This window comes from Sphaeramia orbicularis, chromosome 18 (assembly GCF_902148855.1).
Source record: "Sphaeramia orbicularis chromosome 18, fSphaOr1.1, whole genome shotgun sequence".
Taxonomy (NCBI): Eukaryota; Metazoa; Chordata; class Actinopteri; order Kurtiformes; family Apogonidae; genus Sphaeramia; species Sphaeramia orbicularis.
The window spans coordinates 27,612,788-27,628,449 of record NC_043974.1 but is presented as its reverse complement, the minus strand read 5'-3'; the positions used below and the strand labels follow the sequence as shown (position 1 = coordinate 27,628,449).

General features: G+C 37.0%; 1 protein-coding gene across 1 annotated transcript in view; it reads right to left on the bottom strand.

Moving 5' to 3' along the window:
- Window positions 1-290: 290 nt before the first annotated feature.
- Window positions 291-15,662, bottom strand: part of col25a1 (collagen type XXV alpha 1 chain) — a 215,690-nt gene continuing 200,318 nt past the window's right edge. The window contains exons 31-38 of the mRNA XM_030162535.1: window positions 15,379-15,414; window positions 14,856-14,909; window positions 13,333-13,386; window positions 13,189-13,215; window positions 12,449-12,502; window positions 10,047-10,124; window positions 6,662-6,700; window positions 291-5,008 (exon numbers count right to left, since the gene is read on the bottom strand). Of these exons, the coding sequence (XP_030018395.1) occupies window positions 5,006-5,008; window positions 6,662-6,700; window positions 10,047-10,124; window positions 12,449-12,502; window positions 13,189-13,215; window positions 13,333-13,386; window positions 14,856-14,909; window positions 15,379-15,414 (345 nt within the window). The 3' untranslated portion in view covers window positions 291-5,005. The remainder of the gene's footprint in view (window positions 5,009-6,661; window positions 6,701-10,046; window positions 10,125-12,448; window positions 12,503-13,188; window positions 13,216-13,332; window positions 13,387-14,855; window positions 14,910-15,378; window positions 15,415-15,662) is intronic.

Below are 15,662 nucleotides of genomic sequence, written 5' to 3'. Positions count from 1 at the left end.
CAAATACTGAGTCACAGACGGTAAAGAAAAAAGTGTTGCAACTGTACCTGCCCTTTAAAGCATGGCTATTATTACAACATAATAAAGGAATGTTGTAAAGTTCTCAGAAAATTATTCAAATATCAGCAATTTTACTATGATTACCACTGTTTTTAAACATCTTGTTGAAAGAACACATCCATGTCAGTGTATTTCCTTGTAACTCTCTATATAACATAACATATTTTGGCTTTGCACGGTTATTAATAAGAATAAATAACATCAACAATAAAGACAAGACTGCTGTGTTATGTACTTGAAACTGCATTTATTTGGCTCCAACAGTACAGTCATATGAAGTCACTTGAAATACTGAAATATAGTTTTGTGAACAGAAGGGTCTTTAAAGAAATGCCAATGAGGAGGGTAGAAATGAGTAATACACATATAGAAAAGAAAACAAATTAAGTTTTAACCCAGTGAATTTAAAGAGACCATCTTTGCATTTTGGAGTTTGACCCTAGATTGTTTTATAACACTGAAATTACATGTCAATAACCTATTTTGACCTGTGTTTTCGAAAGCAGATCACTCTGTCAGTGTCCTCCATCAACTGGTTTAATACAAATAAATGTGGCTTTCTTGACAGGGAAATTTTACCGGTTATTTTTGCAATAATAGTAACACATACAGAATATTAGAGAGTTATTTTGGAGCCACTCACCAGCTCTGCTAACACTGATGTGGAAATAAATGTCCATAATATTTTTGCACCTCTGCAAGTAGCGGAACGAACTAAGATTTAACTCTTAATATAGAAACACACAACAATCAAAAAAAAAAAAGAAAAAAAAAAAGAAAAAAATATCCAAAATAATCATAAAAAAAAGACAAATCAATTAAAAAAAATTAGCTGCTCATGCTAAAGATACAGCACCTTTTGAGAACAACAACTGTAACAAAGGCTGGAAGACACAAATGAGAAAATGTTGCAAATAAAAATGTAGTAAATATTATAAGTAACACTTCAATATGCGAAAGAAGGGACAGGAGTTTTGGGGGAACACATTTTTGAGATTCAATAAAAGGTCCATGTTTCCATTTGTTTCTTTGTCATCTGGTAAATTAACTTTTTTTTTTCCAGGTAGTGGTATACAGGGTAGCATGACTGAACAAATGGAGCTCTAGAAATCACAAGAATGTGAGACTTAAGCTGCATTTGATGCTACACACATTAACCAAAGTATAAATTGCACTTTTTGTCAAATGAGCACACATTTCAACAATACATTAATAATCCACTATACATATATCAAACTACATTCAATGCAAAGAGAGAGAAAAGAGAGAACGTGTGAAAAAGCCGTGATATTTACCACTAAATGAGATTGCACTGAACGAGCCTGTCAACACTCAGGCTCCACTCAGTATTTTTATTGTCATAGCTGCTGATGCTTTTCGACACGCAAAATTAAATAAAAGCAGATTACTCCATGGTAAGGCCTACTCACAGAAGTAAATGCACAGTGAAGGGCAATTGCAAATGACTAACCTTCTTCACACTGTACCGTTTATGTAACAGCTTCAAAATGCCTTAGCATGATCCAAAATTCTTCATATCAGCAGAGACACGGTGGAAACTGACATCGTAGCCAAAACTGAAAGGAATGCTGTTTAAAACTAAAATGCCTTCATTTAAGAAAATGATAGAAAAATAAATAAGTACCACTTAAAATACTGAGATAATTACACAAATATATGCACAAAAAAAAAAACAAACTCCCAACGACAATAAAGAAACCTGTTATGCAGTTCTTGGCACTGTGTAAAGTCAACGGAGCTGCTGTTGACGTACTGTACTACTAGATAGCACCAAAACAACTTCTACAGATGTGCACCTTTTAGTATGATCATGAGATGAACTTTACAATCCAACAGGAACCATATAGAACCCAAACTTTCCAAATCCACCTGTGGTCGCTGCTACATTGCAAGAAATGTCGGTTTATCGCAAGATCGCTCGTGCATGTTTCTAATGTTGAAGAAAACAAGGGCTGTGACTGTCGCCTTGCATAGCAACCACTGTGTCAGAAGGCAATCTGAGTACAAGAAATGACAATGATGAGAAATAAAGCTAGACATGAACTATTTTTCTATGTTTTTTATGCATCTTCTGATAGGGAATGTGACATAACTGGCCACCAGTTGAATTGTAGTTTATGAATGGATCAGTTAACCCCCAAAGACCTCTTATAAGTACAATAAAGTACTGGTTTTAACTAGGGCTGTCAAAATTAATGCATTAATGCAGATTAATCCATTATCATGATTAATCCGATTAAAAATTTTAATGCAATTAACCCATCTGCAGCGTAGAATGATTCTGAATCCATTTAGGGCAGTTTGTCCAAGTAGAGTCCCCGTCGCGCATATGACAGGCAGCAAAACCAACCCATAAAGATGGAAGATGCTAAACAGCACATTGGCCCTCTGGATCGAAATATGAGGACAAAAAAAACCAACCCAGGACGCAACAGTTGACCAACAAAGTATTATACTCACTCTGCAGGGAGGAGTTTTCTTTTCACTGAAGCACTTCCATCTTAAAATACCACATTAACGTGAAACATACATTAGTCAGGGATTCTGCTAATACTTCAGCTAATGCGTTGCCCAGTTTGTGACAAACATGCTAAGTGCATATATATTCCCTTCTTTCTTCAGTCTGTTTGTTCATGCTAAATGAAACGTGATTAATATAGATTAAAAATGAAAGATATTTAATCATGATTAATCAAAATTAACTATGTGATTAATCTGATTAAAAATTTTAATAATTTGACAGCACTAGTTATAACACTAACATTTTATACCTTTTACTGCAAAGACATTTTTTTTTATTTAGAAAGATACTAAAATAATTGTGAATTTCAAAATTTTTTTTAGCAACTTTTGACCAACTTAAGGTCATTTATCATCTCAAAACAAGAATCTATATTTTACTGAAAACATTTGTGATGCTACAAAAACTGCAAAACAGCAAATCTCCATTTTTTCTGACTTTTATAAGAATATCAATGGGATTTGTGGTTGAAAAGTTAGCGGTGGTGGTCTTGGTCTTCGAGGGTTGTGTCAAATTTAGCTTTTCTCACACTGTATCGAATGCTTTCTATTTTAAGACAATAAATGAGATGTAAAAAAAAACAAAACAAAAAAAAGCACTTCATTTCCAGCTCATCTCCTGTCTCACATCTGAAATACCAGCAGTATTTACCAAAATGTGACTGTTGCACGTTAGAGCTGACATGAATTTCAACCCTTAGACGCAGCTTTACGCTCAGCCTCCGACGTGCTTCTGCACATGAATGCTTATTTTCAATATCTAGGGAAAACTCCTTATGCAATAAATTGTTAACATGCAGCAAAACTGACACCACTGTACAGGTAACATCTCATACAACAAATCCAGAATGAACACGTAGCATATTTGTAACAACAACTGGACGGGTGAGAGCTTTTGTACAAACAATGAGCTTCATCAAAATCGTGAGTAAGATCAGTATCTGCACGTGTGTCGGGTTGGATTCAGCTGTAACCTACATGATCATATGACATCCTGTAAAAAATAAATGATTCATGTGAAAAACAGTGCTCAATATGTCTTCTCAATACTCTCACAAAAGATTAACCTTCTGAAATAAACACCATTCCAATAATTAAAAATATGATATAAAGTTGTACATTTTCTGATAAAGGAATGAATAAAAGCTTGAGGCACAAAGGCTATTATACACAAATATAAATGTTTAAGAATGAGAGCAAAAAGAAAAAAAAAAACAATAAAGAAAACAATAAAATGATTGCATTCTGTTAATGCTCTCAGTAGATCTTGAAGCGTTGCCCGTTCGGAGGCAGACGCTCCAGCTGATCTCTCTAGAGATCGATGAGACTCTTAAAATGACTCTCCTGCAAAATCCATTCCCACGCTCAGAGGGGTTCCGGCGAGCAGGTCTGTCCAATCTCAAAAACCTTGTGTTGCCTGTAATGCGTTTTCCAAATCAGTGCAGTGAGCCTGCCAAGTTCTCCCTCCATAGTCCGGAGACGTGCGGTTGTCGGAGGCGTGGGGATGCGGGTGTGATCCGGAGCCACATGAGTGTGTCGGTGAAAACCTGCTGATATCTTATCCTCTGCAGGCATCACCACAATAAAGCAACAATAACCAACAGCTCATCTTTACTTTGTGGGGATCGACTCTTTTCAGGCTACCAGCCATGGCGTGACTCCCTTGGGGAAGATTAAAAGAAAGCAAAAATCACTAATTCAGAGCTCTGGGTTTCTTTTCTCTTCTTCTTCTTCATGGACCATTGAATGTTAGTGCTGTTTTTCTTTTTCTGCAGAAGCCATGACCACACAACAGTGACATGTATGTACAATACATATAAATATAGATTCACTACTCATGCTTTTTGCAAGATCAGGGGTGCAATGTTCTGTTTGTTCATCACAGTCTCTCTCTCTCTCTTTTGTTTTTTTTTTTTAGTCTTTTAGAAAATGGCGCTGCATGAATGGGTGGTGAGCTTGTTGAGACGAGACAACACAAAACACCTAGCGTTTGGTGTTAGAGAGCCAGTCCAGATCCCCCTCCCAAACGTCCACTTCCACCTCCACTTCCTCCCATGTCTCCTTTCACACCCTGGTACAAAATCTGGCCGGGCTGCGATACTCCAGTCTGAGCCATGCAAAGACTAAGAGACAAAGTTCTGCCACCAGCCAGGGATCTGAACACCACCACGATGTGGATGTGAGAGAGCGCACACACACATGTTTTGTTTTGTTTTTTTCTCCACACGGCGATGTGAGTAGAAGCAGCTTAGGGCGTGAAACTCAGGACGGTTATCTCTTTTTGTATCATTGTACACATAGACTTCTTTTCTTTTAGATTTATTTTTTTTTTCCCATTAAAAAAACTATAAATACCATAAAAGAAGCATTATTTACAAACTCCATGCGTTTCAGGTTAGAGTGATCACTGCAAGAAAAAAAAACACAGAGGAAAAAGAATGACGTGATGAGTTGTATTGACAGTGAGAGTTGTTCACACCATTTCATCACACATTGTTATGACTTATTTAACAGAAAACCCATGCAGACGTAGAGAAGCCACATACAAAAACATCAGAGGAGCACTTTTATTTTCTTGTCAAAGAGCAGTTCAATCAGTCTAAATCTAGAATAATTGAAAGACACTAAGGCCCAATCCCATTTCACCCCTTGGCCCTCCTCCTCACCCCTACCCCTTCGTTTTGCACATACCTGAGAAGGGGTAGTGTTGTTCCGATTTTCGATTAGACGGAGGGGAAGGGTTAATCTCAAAAAAAAAAAAAATTACAATCAGACTTTCCATCTTGATAACTTTAAAAATAATTAAACTATGTAAATGCTATTTCGGGATATGAAATTATAACTTGTTACCCACATCTTGCAGAAAACCCCATTTTATTTGGTTCAGTAGTCACGGAGAAATGTGGATCTTTGTAAAGCATGTCATGGGTTCATTTCTTCCAAGTCTGGCACTTGGATGCTCTTGGCATCCATATGAAGGAAAATATTTTGCTTACAAATGACAGGGCAACTAACAAATGAATTCAAATTCTGTGCATAGCATTATATCAGTGGTGTGTACTCGTGTGAGGTTTTGTTGTTGACAGATGTATTGATCTCTCAATTACCATTTTGCATTTGTTCCCTAAGAATCTAACATCAGCTTCCTTTTTGATGTATTTCATTATTTATTTCATCAGTTGAAAATGAAAAGAAACAAGCAGTCACTTTTTCAAAAGAGATATTTTTGTGTGACAGCACAATGAATAACTTTGTATTTGTAAGGCGTGAACACAATGGACAAAGCGTCTCCTTACAAAACTTGGATGGAAGGGACTTCTGACATGCTTTACAAAGATCCCCATTTCTTCGTGACCATTGAAGCAAATCAAATGGGGTTTTCTGAAAGATGTAGGTAATAAGTTATAGTTTCATGGTCTGAAACTGCATTTTGATTGATTCACTATTTTTAAAGTTATCATTGCAGAAAGTCTGATTGTAATTTTTTTTTGAGACACGGTATAGCGCTCGAAACGGACATTTTCCAGGACCACACTACGAATAAAGGGATAGGAGAAATATCCCATAATTCTGTTCAAATCATTGGCAAAATGGAGGTAAACACAACCAAAAAGTATAGCAGTGTGATGAAAGAAACACACAAATGTCTTCGTAAACATCTTAATCATTTGATCGACCGTTTAATGCTGTTTCAATGTGTTATAAATCGCATTTCTGTAGTTTATAGTTGATAGCCGCAAAAAGATGACCAAAGCCCATGGAACAGAGACGGTCACAGCTGCTGCAGCATGGTGAATACTTTCGGAAACAAAGTCGTCGCATCTGCTAATAGCGGCATTGATGACTGCTAATGACGTAACAGGTCGCGAAGAGTTGTCCCATTTCATAGGGGAATGTTTCAACACCTACCCCTTGCAGCTCCGTTTCAAGGGGTAGTGCCAAGGGGTAGGGGTAAGGGGTAGGTCTAAGGGGTGAATTGGGATTGGGGCTAAATATGACTAAGTCTGGTCATAATATCCCTTATGTTGGTCATATCTGTCACAAATTATCTTAGTCTTACCTTCTGCCAGCATCCAGGCATTGGTAATCCATCTGGGCCCTGTTTAGAAAGTGATAATAAAAAACATTGAAGACGGGAAGGGTTGATACTAACAGGTATACCACACACCACACACTGTATTTATGCCACAAACACACAGAATGAATGTTAGACCTTTTTATATTTTATGCTTGCCATTACTCTTCTTAAAAAAAAATTGGAGAAAAAAAAACTAGTAGGGGTGTTCCCCATGGAGCCAAATTGGGACCAAATATTTTGTCTTGGAAATAAAAAAAATTACAAAAAAAACCCCTCTTTAATGTCACAGTGAAAGCACATTTCTTAAGTGATTGTGTAAGTATTCACTCCCTTTCAAGTCAGAATTTAATAGATCCATTTTCACATCATAATCTTGACACTGATTTTATTTAATTCTTTGCGAAACTACTCAAGTTGTGACAGGCTACATGGGCATCAGATGTGAACAGACTTTTTTTCTTTTTTTTTTTATTTCCAGTGACAAATTGTCCTTGAAATGATGTCTGGGCTTTAACTTGGCCATGTCAGAACATTTACCTTGTGTGGATACAATGTCTGCAGTATGCTTCTGGTTATTGTTTTCCTGGTAAATAAATTTTTGCTGTTCTCTTGCAGACTGGCTCAGATTGTCCAACAGGATGTCTTGCTGCATTGCTACATTTGTTTCATTAGTTGTGTTTTCATTGGACATCTGCGCAAAACTTTACTGATATTTACTAAATGTCGAAAAAACAGAAGTGTGTAATGTCGGTTTTTCCATTAAATCACAAATGCGACGATTTGTTTATTTATCATGAGATGACATGAGAAATCATTCCATAAACATGGCGACGAACGTAAACATGGCGTTGATTTACAGATATATTCATTATTATTATATATTACCCCTCTATCTCATATCATATTAAAAAATGATTGGGTTTCCTGGTGTGTCCACACATACTGCAACATGTTTCTTCTTCTTCGCTTGTTGTAACGTACGTCAACATCAGTTTTTTTTAATTCACCTGATTTTAGTTGTGAAAAAAGTTCTTTCCGTTGCAGTTTTACGTGATATACCATTTGCTCTACGCCCAAAAAAACCACCTCTTGCCAGCGCCAAAACTTTTAATCAAAAAATGAGACTTTTGGCGAAATTGTCGTTTTTCCATCAGGTAAATTTTTATGCACAAGTTATATTTGCACAATTTGAGGGTCAATGGAAAAGTGACTACTGCCTACCTTTACCAGCTTTCCAGTATTAGCTGTTCCTTTACCTGATTGGTCACTTTCAAGAGTGTGGATATTTATGCAAGCACTTATTTTACAGTATATATTTTAAACTAATCAACATTCATGTCAAAGTAAAAAAAGAGCTTTTTTTTTTGGAATTTCTTGCAAAAAAGTATAATTATATTAACCAAGACCCCATTTTTGAAAGTAATAATAGTGGAAAATATCTAAAATGGTGAACATTTTTATAGGCACTGTAAAAATCAAGTGTAGGAAACAAAATAAAACAATAACAGAGGATGTGAACTTGAATACCAGAATATATCTAGGAACTGACATTGAAAAATAGCCATTCTATTCCACCTACATTCATTTCAACATTTAATACATTAGGTGAACTTTTTTTTTTTTTTCCAAAATAACAAACTTCTAGCCGGCTTTTGGCTCCATAACTCCCACTCAGCCTTAAACATAACAGTAACTCTTCACACAAATGTCCAGCAGGAAAAGTTTGCACTCAAACTGTCAAACTGCAAGAAACTCAGTAACATAAAAAAAAAAAAAAAAAAAACTTGCTCTTGACAGACACAGTGAGGGGTTTCTCATTAGAAATCCAGATGTATCCTCATTAATCATACTCTCTTTTGCCTGTATCCTGAAGGCAAAATCACCTTCTCAGTGTGAAATATATCCAACTTAGATGAGTAAATGTTCTTAAAATGATGATATAATAATTAGCTGTTCTCTGAGGCTGCTGACATTTGAAAAGTGCACCCGCTGTTTCTATACTTGAATACTCAACGTGATACTTAAACGTTTAAGAAATAAATCTAGTGACTGACACGCAAATAGAGGCTTTATGTGAGCTCCATGAAATCTGCAGGATCATCATGAATTACACTTTACTTTGTGTCCGAATCACATATGCATATGATGGATTGCATGAAATAATAATAGCTGGAAGAGTACATTTTAATTCATGCATGTATTCCACAGCAACATGTATGTCATGCAAAACAGGTCGTTGATTCATGTCTCTGATTTTTTTTTTTTTATAATTTTTTTATAGTGAACAAATTAGTTGCTTTTTGGACACTATAAAAAAAATAATGGAGTGTAAAATAAAATAAAGTTTGCATTTAGGGATGGGAATTGATACGATTTTACTGACTTCCATACCATTATTGATTGTGCTTATCAGTCTATTAATTTATTGATTCCTTTATTGATTCCTGATCAGTTTTTGGTGTCACAATAGTGAACCTGCACTGGATTTCAATGATGTCATTATGTGCACGGTTTCAGCTCTGTTTAATTTGATATTGTGTTGTGCAAGTGCGCGAGCGTCAAAAAACATACAGGCATCAGTAAAAGGAATTGATAAGCTCCACACAATTTCGATGGATCAGACAATATAGAACCAATTCTTGTTCCCAACCCCTATTTGCATCATGAAGCTTGAGAAAGGAAATTAATGTAAATTCAATGTGATGATGTATGTGAAGTGTAAGTGTTTTCTTACCTTGTGCCTCATTAAAAACACACTACATACAATATTTCATCCTACACTGTGTGAACTCCCAGACATTGCACAACATTGTTTCAGTAACAAAAAACATCATAAAAAGACATTACACCAAAATTTTCAACAAAAGTAAGTGATGTGATAACTTATTTTCTGTCCTTGTCATGGTCTGGCCCAATTGGTACAATTATAAGAGAGGAGAGGGAAGTTAACAGAGTACAGGAAAGGGTCCAAAGTGCCTGCAACTCATCAGTAAAGGAATCTATGTTAGCATTAGGTTAAAGGGTAACTCGTCTGTGAAGGAATCAGATGGAAGGAAACGGGAGTTTTTTCAGTTTTACATGAAAAGGAATCAGTTAGAGGGATACAAGTTATATCATAACTTTGCATACTTTTCTTAATATAGTGAGGATTATCGAAAGCAATTGCAGATAAAAAGTTAGTAAAGTATACATAGGTGCAGGTTGAATGTTAAATGCACTGTTTTATATCAATTGCTCAATGGAAAATGAATGTGGTTTGGATGTTCATGTCCACATGCGTCATGCTCCCATCGTCATGCACCATTAGATGACTACATGTGAGAGGCATGCATGGGTAAAAGGTGGAGGAAAAAGAGAAATACTGTACCAATTGGCATGGGGCATCCAGCCCGTCCAGACCTGGCTGCCCTGGTTCCCCCTTTTCACCCTTAAATCCCCGGAAACCCTGTTTGCAAAGATGACCTAGGAGTGTTACTGGGAGAGAGGTGGACGACCCTTAACCCCTGCATCCATTTGCTGGGATGGATGCAAGGTGTGGCCAGGGAGGAGCTGCCCTGTTAGCCTGCTGTTACCCACACCCCATCCCAATTATATGTTATCCATGATTTAATGGTATGTTTTGTGTCTGAAGTGCAGAGTTTGAGGGAAGAATCGGAGTTTTTTTAAAAATTCCGGTTGGTGAATTTATCCCTTTGAATACAGGAAGCCGGGTATCAGCGTAGCCACAGGGCACTCATCCTTGTTTGGGGCAACTGGTCTACACAGCTGGGAGGTGATTTCCAGCTGACATTTAGGACATACCAATGGGCAGGGTGCATCTAATCCAGGGGCACCCTGTTCTCCTTTCTCGCCCTTAGGCCCTTTTTTGCCCTTCTTTCCCTTCTCCCCCTGTGAATACAACGGTTTGGTCAAGTTAAAATCAGTTTTTGAACAATGGGGACAGCACTGCTATTAGAAAGGGAGAGATTAAAAGGAAGCTACGGCCCACAAAGGAGAGGAGATGTGGTCAATGTTAGAGGAGGAGGAGGAGGGGACACCAGACAGGATTGGTTGGTCCAAAAACATTCCTCAGGACAGAGAGAGGACAAAAAGGGGAATACAGAGCTGATAACCAAAGGGGTGTCAAGGGCACAAAGGATGAGAAAGAGTAGCAAGGAAAAAACCTCCGCAAAATATCCATTAAACAGTTTAAACTGTGTCCTGTGTTACTTAATTTCATGTTAGTGTCCATTAGACATTCAATGCATGCATATAAGCAACAGTTTCTTAATCATCATTTGGAAATTAAATCAAATGTATATATATATATATAAAAAACACATACACATCACAGAGTAACAGTTCTCAGGAGATGAATTCGGTATGCAATTAAATTGTTAAACAGTTGGCAGTAAAGGCTACTATACTGGATGGCAGTGGTTTCCAACCTTTTCTGGCTCATGACCCCATTTTAACATCCCAAATTTCTGGCGAACCCAGACATTCAACATGGAGACATTTTTCTCTTGGAGACGTCTTAGCGGGGCCAAATCTTTCCATTCTCTGTTTGGTCCGGTTTCAACTGTGTCCGGGCAGGTTGAAGTGTAGTAACGCATGTGGTCACATGATCGGGTCAATCAAGATATGCCCCCTGCATTTTATTTGAATTTGATTTTTATTAGGAAAAATCTGTGGTGTTTTAATTATAATGAAATATATCATTAAATCATTAAAAAATATTTTTTATTACTGATATATTTTTTTAAATCAATTACTAGAAATTTCAGGTGACCCCATATAAATTCCATGCGACCCCATGTAGGGTCCTGACCCCAAGGTTGAAAAACACTGCTGTATGGTGTGCATGCAATTAGTCCTGATACACATATTTGCTGCATATTTCTTCTTGAACACTTCTGTACTTTTGACAGGATTTTTTAACAGGGTAAAAGCAACTCTGGAATCAGTTCTTTTGTGCAAAATCGTTAATTAAAAGTAAATAAACAGAGGTATAAGTGCGATAGCTATAGCCGATATTATTAATCTTTACGTGCCAAGGAAAGGAGATAAAGGTTCTTGATGACATATAGCATTTGAGCAACACAAGTATTAATCAATGTTATGGAAACATACATATTAATCACTTCAAAGTATAAAGTAGTGTCTTCACAAGCCAAGGCAGAGTAACCAACAGGCTCAAGAACTCAAGGAAGTGAAATGTTTTAAGTTTTATGTTCATGCATGGATAAAGCAAATGTGAATTTTAAGAGCCTGCTGTCAATGGACTAGTTCGGTCTCAGTTTAATGTCTGTGCCAACATGTCGGAGTCCTTTTCAGATGCCTCGGAATGGGATTGGATTTATGACTTTGAGAAATGAGATGACAAATCATTCAAAGGTGGAAAACAAAAACTGACTGGAGATGAAAATTTATGCAAGGGTCACTACTTTACAATGAATAGCACTGTTATCCAATTTTTTTTTTTTAAATTTTAGATTCCTTTTGGTGATTTTAATCTTGATCGTGTAGAAATTCTTGAATGATCACCAAAATAAAAACCATCTGTAAAACGTCTATAGCAGTGTGCGACATTAAGAAAATCATCTGTTCTATTCCTCTTAAAGAATACATTCTGCGCATCCCATTTTATCACTTTATATTCAAGCAAAAAACAATAAATTCATCAACATCGCTACATAAACCCCTCTATAACCCCTGTCACTGTCCATTGACATCAGTCCTCTGTAGTGTTAAGAGTTTGATAAGTCGTTACAGCGTATCTACATCTACCTTTTCTCCTCTTTCCCCAACGTCGCCTTTTTCTCCCCTTAATCCTGGCACCCCCTGTAAAAGTACAACTCTACTTTATTACTCTGACTTAACTCATCAAAGAAAAAGATAAAAGGTGTGTCATCCTACTGACACGACTGAAGAAAACACATAGCATACAAGAGCTAAAAGAAGAAAGGGAAGAGCTAAAAAATAACTGACTCTCTGAGGCTATGGGTTGTGTTATAACCATGATAAATGCACTTTTTTTTTTTTTTTTTTTAACCACAAAGTATTTTTAACCAATATGAAAGTGGCTCTTAAATATAAGGAATCTATACAAAGGGAAATGTGGTTTAATTTCTGACACTTACTGGCTAATTAGCAGCAGAATATGCATAAACTATAGTCTTTTACCTGTGATGTATATTTGTACTACATATAATTGTCATACAAGGTTATATATGTATAACTGATGCAGCAATTTTGTAAGTGCATATCACTGTAATACTACTGACACTAATATAGTACAGAAGATGTACTTGCTTTGGGATGGAGTTGTTTTATAGTACATTATCTGCTAAAATACATATATTATGATGGGTTTTTAATATAGAAATTAAATCCCTTTACTAGCCTATATGATATGGTATGATATTCTTACATCCCACTTGCCCATTAGAAGTAGCTATACCAGTGGTGCTGTTCGGCTTTCAGTGTCAAGTGAAAAAAAGCCATGAAACCATGTCCAGACAACTTACGTCCAAGCCTGGTGTTCCAGCAGATCCCTGTAAAAATGCAAAAATATCATAAAAGATTATTGCAATTCAATAGACAAGCTGATTTTAGTCCAATTCATGATAACTTTACAGTTACATTTACTTAAAATGTAATCCTAAACTCACAGGTAGTCCATAAGGTCCCCTTGGTCCCGGGTCCCCAGGTGCACCTCTTTCACCCTGATAGAAATACCAGTGTTACAACTATAAAATAATACTTTGAACCTTATCTCTGTTGTATTTGGAGGGCTGTAATGATCAAATATTTATTCTCAGGGCCAAAAAACAAGAAACGTGCACAGTATTAAAAACATAAAGCCATAAAGGAAATAAATTATTTAAAAGGTAAAATAACTATAAGGTATAAGGTGAAATATCTAAAAAGGTAAAAATAACTTAAAAGGCTTCTTTTAAATGGCCTATTTAGTAACCTCAGTGTTCTCAAATGATAAGAAATGTTGGACATTTGCTGTAGTTTACTGTAGTAAATCTAATTTTGTTTGCCCAAAAATAGTTCAAATCCTTTTAAGAACACAAGGAAGTGAAATTAAATTCTTGCTGCTTTGTTCTGTTGAAACTGTTTTCTTCATTCCTTCTTTTTTTCCTGTATAATGTAGTTGCAGCTTGACACAAATTGCACATATACAGTCATGAAAACCTTCTAAAACAACAAACCTTAAAGGTGCAGTGTGTAAGATTTAGTTGCATCTAGCAGTGAGGACCCCTCCTACATCCTCCTATTGCAAACAGATAGGGGAGGCTATGACAGCTGTGCAAAATGTGAAAAACGTAGAAGGCCCAGGGCATTTACTAGTAACAGTACTTGCCCTGAGCCTTTATCCGAGAAAACCTTTATCCTTTATGATGTGTGTTGCTGACCTCTTGACCAGGTTGTCTTTGTAAATGAGATCTTGATCTCAAAGGTTTAAAAAAGCCCTGCATGAAAAATCATACAAATATTAATATTATTTAATATTAATATTTTAGTTAAATGAAGTATTATCAGCAAAAGTGAATGTACTGGTTTGGTGCCTCTAACTGATACTAATATATTACATATGACATCATTAGAATAATAATGGATTCGATTTGTGTAGCACTTTTCTACCAACTCATACTCAAAGTTCGTACAGTGGATCCATTATTCATTCACTCACACATTCACACTCTGGTGGTGGTAAACTACATTTGTGAAGTGAAGTGTCTTGCCCAAGGACACAACAGCACATGACTAGGACAGAGCGGGATTTGAACTGCCAACCCTTCAGTTATTGGCTGACCCACTCTACCGTCTGAGCCATGACCGCCCCAAATGTTAAACCTCTGTGTTACTGTTGGAGCTGGTTTTACATCCATCAGGCGACATGAGAGTAAATAAGGCACAGTTCTTAAAGTGATTTTTGTGAGGAACAGAAATTAAAAACATGCAGGTGCAACATAATGGAAGAGGACCTTCTGTAGACACTAATGGTTTATTCTAAGGTACAAATATATCAGATTTTAAGGAAGAGGTGATTAAAACATGAACATCACACTACATTTCTGCAGATAAATCAATCCAAATCCTACAAACTGCACCTTTTTTATTAACTTTAGGTTTAATCAGTAGATGCATACATTTGCTCAGTTATAGAATAAAGAACTCTTACTCTGTCACCCTTTGGCCCAGCGGGACCAGCTGGACCTGGAGGTCCATCCATACCCTGCAAGAAGTAGGGTTATCATTATAAAGCCACACCCTGGATCAGTGATCGATTTGTACATTACTGCCACTTGATCTACAACCAGCACACAGGACTGCTGCTAGTACACGTGCATTGGTCACAAAGGACGTTTACAACACTGCTGACACAGTTAATGTATGAGTGTGTGTTAATGCTGAGTTAATGCAACACAAGACAAACAAGAGCCTTGAAATGCCTGCAGTAGCAGCTTCGTGTATTGTCTCTACCCTGTAAATTAAACTTAGTGCGGCTCAACTCAACACATTACACCTAGATAAGATATAAATAAATCATAACTTGCCTAACCTTCTTTTCAGTCGTTATGAAGTACAATAAAATGAGGTGGTTTGGGGAGGAAAACTGAGGGAGAGGGGGCTGTATGGAGGGTGGAAGGGAGTAAAATAGACAGAGGTTGGGTGGTGAAGCCTCTTGGTCACATGACACTCACCCTAATTCCGGGCTTGCCGTCCAAGCCGGAGGCTCCCTGTGTGGTTATGGAGGTATGAGTGACATGAACAAGGCGGGATTAGTACCAGATGAACACTGTTATTAGGACAGGTTGATGGCAGGGTTTACAACAACTAAATTACACTGCGCGTTACAGGGGGGGGGGGGGGTTGGCAAAGTCAGCCCAGGCAAATGAAAATGACGACAGCAAATGGAGAAGGCAGTATAGACACGCACACACACACGCACACACACGCACAAACACACACTCACATACGTGCACAA